Source organism: Erpetoichthys calabaricus, chromosome 8 (assembly GCF_900747795.2).
Source record: "Erpetoichthys calabaricus chromosome 8, fErpCal1.3, whole genome shotgun sequence".
NCBI lineage: Eukaryota > Metazoa > Chordata > Cladistia > Polypteriformes > Polypteridae > Erpetoichthys > Erpetoichthys calabaricus.
In genome coordinates this window covers 164,567,601-164,573,600 of record NC_041401.2, presented here as the reverse complement: position 1 = coordinate 164,573,600, position 6,000 = coordinate 164,567,601, and the positions used below count along the sequence as shown (strand labels likewise).

The following is a 6,000-nucleotide window of genomic DNA, read 5'->3' as shown; positions in this document are numbered from 1 at the left end:
GGCCAAGCGTGCATTTCTATGTTTCTATAAGGCAGTAGCGGTTAAGCTGTCTCCTTACAGCTTGCAGAAGCAGACTACCTCGTATATATACTTATTTCCATTTCCGTCATTCTCGCCATCATCATCGTCTTGCTCTCCAACTCAAGTCAAACACATTAATTGAAAATACAAAAAGTTGACATGTTGTGCTTATTCTAAACCCCACTCTCTGTTCACACTGTCTTGTTCTGTTTCTTTTAATGATCACTTTTCGAAAAGCTATTCCCATGTTTTTTCTGAACCCATCACTCTGACAGTGTGTAGCTCATTTTCCTGCACTGCCTTTGCTGAACATAAACTATAATTGACATTGTGGTGCGAACGTTGTTTCCAGAGCCTCGCGAACGTCGAGCCGCGTAAGATAATCGATATACAAGAGTGATTCTCATTACTATCTCTGTCAATTTCCTTCGCTCGTTTCATTCGCTTGCCAAACTTGGCGACACACATTCTGTTTCTCAACGCTTTCGGCTTCCTGCTGAACACGTAAACGTGATATCTAAATTAGCTCTCGACTTCCACCTCGAATCTTCAGAACTGTGTCTGATTTGCGTTTCTCCAGTGGCTCAGCGAGCAAAGCCTCATCCTTGCCGTGTACACAATTGTTTAAAGCACAGCCGACAGGGACAGGAAGGGGTGAAAAGGGAGAAATACGCTATGCAGTACAGTGTTTGGCTTGAGGAAGCATTAAATGCCTTCTTGTAATTGGTTGTTAAAATGTGACAAGCGGCTGCCCACTCCCTTGTGCTGTGTGTTTGTGTGTGCTTGCGTGCTTGGATGCGCGTGTGCGTGGAGCGCGCGTGTGTATGTGCGCGGATGAGAGCGCGCGCGTGAGTGCGAGAGTGTGTGTGTGTGTCCGCGTGTATGTGTGTGTGCGTGTGCGTGTGGCGAAGTGAAGCCAGTCCAAAGTCTGTTCAATGTGCCTGGAGTTCTTCTTTGAGCTGCCTGTTTGTACACAGACAGATAAGCTGATGTACAGGGTGTACATTGCAATGATGGCTCCAAGATCGGGACTACTCGTATTTCTCCTGTGGAATATCACCTTTAAAGCCGTCTGCACTGCAGCGAGCAGCAATGAAGGTAAGTGAAGAGATGGGCAGATGGGAAATCGGTGACTTTCTTTTCGTGCGTTCTCCTCTAACCGAAAGTGACTGCCATTAACGGGGAATTATTGCTTGGAATTAAAGTTATTGCTCGTCACTGTTCAACCTTCAAAGTGGTGAAAATTGGTAAAGATCTTATCTGCGACAGTGTCATTTCCGCCGCGATGGATTGAATTTGGTTAGAACAGACTGGAGAAGTTCTTAGAACATTTTAATAGTGTTGCATGGACACTGTGAGTAAGGCACTCGCGGAAGAATAGTCAAGGAAAAGAAAGAATTGCATGCGACTAACCATCTGTAGATCGGTACATCGGGAGCGAGCTCTTAGAGTGGAAAGAAACAGAAAAGTCTCAGAGATTCGCTCTGTCCGAGGAGATTGAGTGCAAGGCGCTATATTGGCTTCGGCAAGACATATATGCAACGCTATCTATCTATCTATCTATCTATCTATCTATCTATCTATCTATCTATCTATCTATCTATCTATCTATCTATCTATCTATCTAAAGTTAAAGGTGTTTCAAATATCAAAACGAAAAACAATTCATGCACTATTCAAAAATTATTAATTTGAATCAACCTGCTGAATTTTTATATTCATGTTGAATTTCCTACATAGTTTTTAATATCCGCTAAGAACATGAGCAATCACATATGAAAGTATTATAGGCTATATTATAATTGATCTACTCTGTTATTCTCAAAAATGTTTAGTGACTGTCATGACTATATATAGTTATGTAAATCTACATTAAAGAAAATACATGAATTGGTGCTGTACTTTATATACATAAGAAAATCAATGTAATTAAGTAAAATATTGGAGTCTTATATATAAGTTTACATGCTAACTTTTTGGTGCATATTAAACACTATATACACACATATGTAGGGAGTCACATGAAGGGAGAGAGCAATTATTTCATAAGTCATTTAAAATAAAAAAGTTCTTAATTTATCTTCAATGCATACCTCAAGTAAAGAATTATTTCTAAATTAATCTGACAAGGATTATTGAACAATATATTTAAAAAATCAGATCAATAATAATAATAATAATACCATTTATTCATATAGCATCTTTCCCTTGATCACAGCGCTTTACATACATTCAAAATGAACAACAGGGTTAACACAGAAAAATGATCAAATACACAACACTGGGTACATAATAATATTTGCATAAAACATCAAGTGAAGAAAAATACACGAAACACAAAGTTTAGAATTAGAATAAGAGACAATATATTTTCATAAGTAACTTTACTTAACTGTTAGCAAAAAATAAAGAAAGACATTTATTTTAAACTGCATATTCAAAATCATGATAGTCATCAATTGCATTTCATTCATTTTTTTGCAATTGACAGTTTCAAAAGGTACTTCAGTATTCCACTTTATACTTCCAAGCTTGGAAAAAACATTTTTGAAAATAATTTTTCACTGGGGCCCGATTATAAAACAGATTTTGTTTAACTTTAATTGAAATGAGGTTACTATAGCAACATAAGCAACTCAACCTCTCTTTCAACTCAGTACATATCAGTTAATACGCAAGCTTCCATTTTCTGTTCAATTCTAGTAATAACATAACATAACATAACATAACATAACATAACATAACATAACATAACATAACATAACATAACATAACATATCAATTAAAAGCTAAAGGCATCAATATGTAGCCCACTCACATTTAACAATGCACAAAATGTTACCTAATGGTAAATTTTAAGAGATTTTCTGCTCCTTCTTAATTGTAAAGATACAGTATGTATGTAAAAGTTCTAAAGAATATGTTTATATATTATGTGTGTCCATTTACTGATGAATTAAGTTCATAGTCTCAAAAATGACAATGATTAATTTTTCTTGTTATTTTTCTTTTCTTTCTTTTTGTTCTGATTTAGGCCCATAGGAAATAAATCTGAATATGCTGAGGGAGTTTTTAAATTAGCTGCCACTTTGCATGGTCGATCAACACTTTGCATTGCCATTGTGCACCTACTGTTCAGCACTGGACAGCTCCAGATACAGAACTTGCCTGCACTATGTGTCCTGCACTCAGGCCGAGTCTGGTATGTTGCAGAGACAGAGCTTGACAGGAAAATTATGATGGTGTCCCTTTGATATCTTAAAAACCTATCAAACCAAAACCTTCTGGATTTTGTGTTTCTTGGGGTGGTTTTAATATTATGGATTTTCTGGTATGGCATACAAATAGAAAAGTGTCATTGTACTGACAGCTAATCACCTCTAAAATGTTTGCAGTAGCCTTTAACAGAATATTTCGTCTTTATTGGAATAATAATTGTGACTTTTTTAAAAGTTAGGGTGTTATTGGCTAAGGTTTTTTTTCAATGACCCGGTAATTAGAAGTTCCTTTTTCCAGACCCGAGACTTGAGTTCAATTTGCGTGCTTGAGCCCTTTCTGTGTAGAGTTTGCACATTTTTGCTACATGAGCGCAGGTAATCGTTGCATGGTTTGGTTTCCTTCTTTGTCTCATAGACACAAAGGTTAGGGTTAATTGCCGACAGCGAATTGGCCTGGCATTACTGATGCAAGCATCAGAATATACAATGTATTCTTGGAATTTCACCTTGCGTCAAGTGCAGCTGTGATATGCCATGGCCTCCCACAACCACTGTATTAGAATAAACACGATTATAAAATTCATTTTTGAGTGACTGAGTGTGTTTTGTGATGGAGCAGCTTCCTATCTATGATTGTATCTAATCTTACGAATGAAGCTGCCAGAACAGAGAGTTGTACCTGCATGACACTGTGATGGGTAAAACAATACCAGAAAATGCATTGACAAGTTGGGCTTTCTTAATAAAGTTTTAGTGGCACCTTTTTATGTGCTGCTGGCACCCTGCCCGGGGTTTGTTTCCTGCCTTGCGCCCTGTGTTAGCTGGGATTGTCTCCAGCAGACCCCCGTGACCCTGTAGTTAGAATATAGCAGGTTGGATAATGGATGGATGTTTATGTGCTTCATGTGTTGGGAGATAGGATCTTCACATTTGTTATTTCAATATGACATCACCATCTTAATCTATTCTAGGCATTTGTAACCTTTATAACATTTTCTTTAAATTGGGATGATGCAATGGCAGTGCTCAGTAATATTTTATTCACAAAAGCCCCAAATCCTCCTTAATAGCATTCAAGCCACAGTTTGAACAGAGTTCTCTAGTTTAAAACTTTTCTCTATTTCAACAGCAAATCAGATATGAAGTATTTCATTCTGTGGACTAGATCTTCTCAAAATTCCTTCCTTTGACTGCTAATGAATAGCGATATTCTAAGTGTGTCATCAAGACCCCATTTTCATTTGAGCATTTACATACTTCTCCAATCATCAATTCTTTTGTCGTCTTACCATTTAAAGTTGCCTCTTTCAATTTCACAAAAGTCATACACAGTAAAAATATGGACATGTCACATTTGTAAAAACAGAAATTGTATAGGTGAGTTAACTTCGCCTAACCTCTAAAACTAACAAATTATTGGTCATATCAATTTTTTTTATAAAAAAAAGTTTGAATCCATAAAAGGTTTGTTATTATTAGTTAGCCCTTTTCTTAATGTCAGGGATGTAGAATTCTGAACAGAATAAAACATAGCAACTCTCACCTGATATGTATCAGAAATGTTTTTAAGAATGGTTCAGTCAATGCATCCCTTCATCTATTTTTTTCATTTTTAATTTTTGTCTTTCCTCTGTTCTTTCATTCATTAATTCATGTTTGCCTCCATTCTTTCATTCGTCCACCCGTTTATTTTTGGGAACTGCTTTTCCTCTACAGGATAATGTGGTTTGATTTAATTACTATGCAGAAACCATCATTGTCATTTTTGATTAAGTCACCGATATAATAATAATAATAATAATAATAATAATAATAATAATAATAATAATAATAATAATAATAATAAAAGTATGTCCTGATATGGTGGTCATTCACAAAATTGAGAAGCAATGTAGCAGTCCCAGACGACAACATATTACTTAAAAAAGCTGACAAGCAGAGAAAATAGAAATATCTGTAGATCAAGATCAGTAGACTTGTTGTTCACCAAGACAAGAGTTGTGCTTGTGGTGGTCGAGGCTCTTGGTGCCATCAAGAAAGTATTTGACGAGAATCTGTAGAAGCTGCCAGGACACCACACAGCCCAAGAAATGCAAAAGATCTCACTGATGGGAACTGCTGACATTCTTTGTAAAGGTGTGTTAGGTACCTGGCTGGGACACAGACACCTCAGCAGCCAACAGCAAATTAAAGTAAAGTAATAATAATAATAATCATCATCATCATTTTTTCAAAGTATATTTCAATAGAATTGGAAGATTGTGAAACTAAATCTCTCAGGTATTCTATTTCATTTCCTAAATATTAGGGAGCATGCACTGATAGCGCATTGCCGCTCCCACTCCGCAACGGAACACCTGGATTGGGACCGGAGTGCAGCGGGCAACACCTCAGCAAGACACTGGAACAGTGTGAGGTTTTATTACGGTGGCTGGATGGAGAGGTCAATGTAAAAATATTAGCTAGAGGATAATAAGGCTTGATTATTGTATTACATATATACAGCAATATTTAATGCTCAGATATTAGTCAGCCTTAATTTGAAACAGCTCTGTTTTAATTGTCTACTAAATAAATCTTGATATTTTTTAAGTAATAGTAATAATAATAATTATCCATCCATCCATCCATCAATCCATCCACCCATCATGTCTTCAAACCTACTTTAATTTAAATCACAGCCACCGACAGTTGAACGTAATCTAATACTCACATAAGTCTAGAGCCATAGTATATCTAAAATATCTCTTACAATTAAAAA

The 6,000-nt window shown here is 36.2% G+C and overlaps 1 protein-coding gene across 1 annotated transcript in view; it reads left to right on the top strand.

Annotated features, from left to right (window-relative positions):
* The first annotated feature begins 957 nt into the window (after window positions 1-957).
* The window catches only part of epha8 (eph receptor A8), a 633,561-nt gene continuing 628,518 nt past the window's right edge, over window positions 958-6,000 (top strand). Inside the window, exon 1 of the mRNA XM_051930368.1 lies at window positions 958-1,119. Within this exon, the coding sequence (XP_051786328.1) occupies window positions 1,011-1,119 (109 nt within the window). The 5' untranslated portion in view covers window positions 958-1,010. The remainder of the gene's footprint in view (window positions 1,120-6,000) is intronic.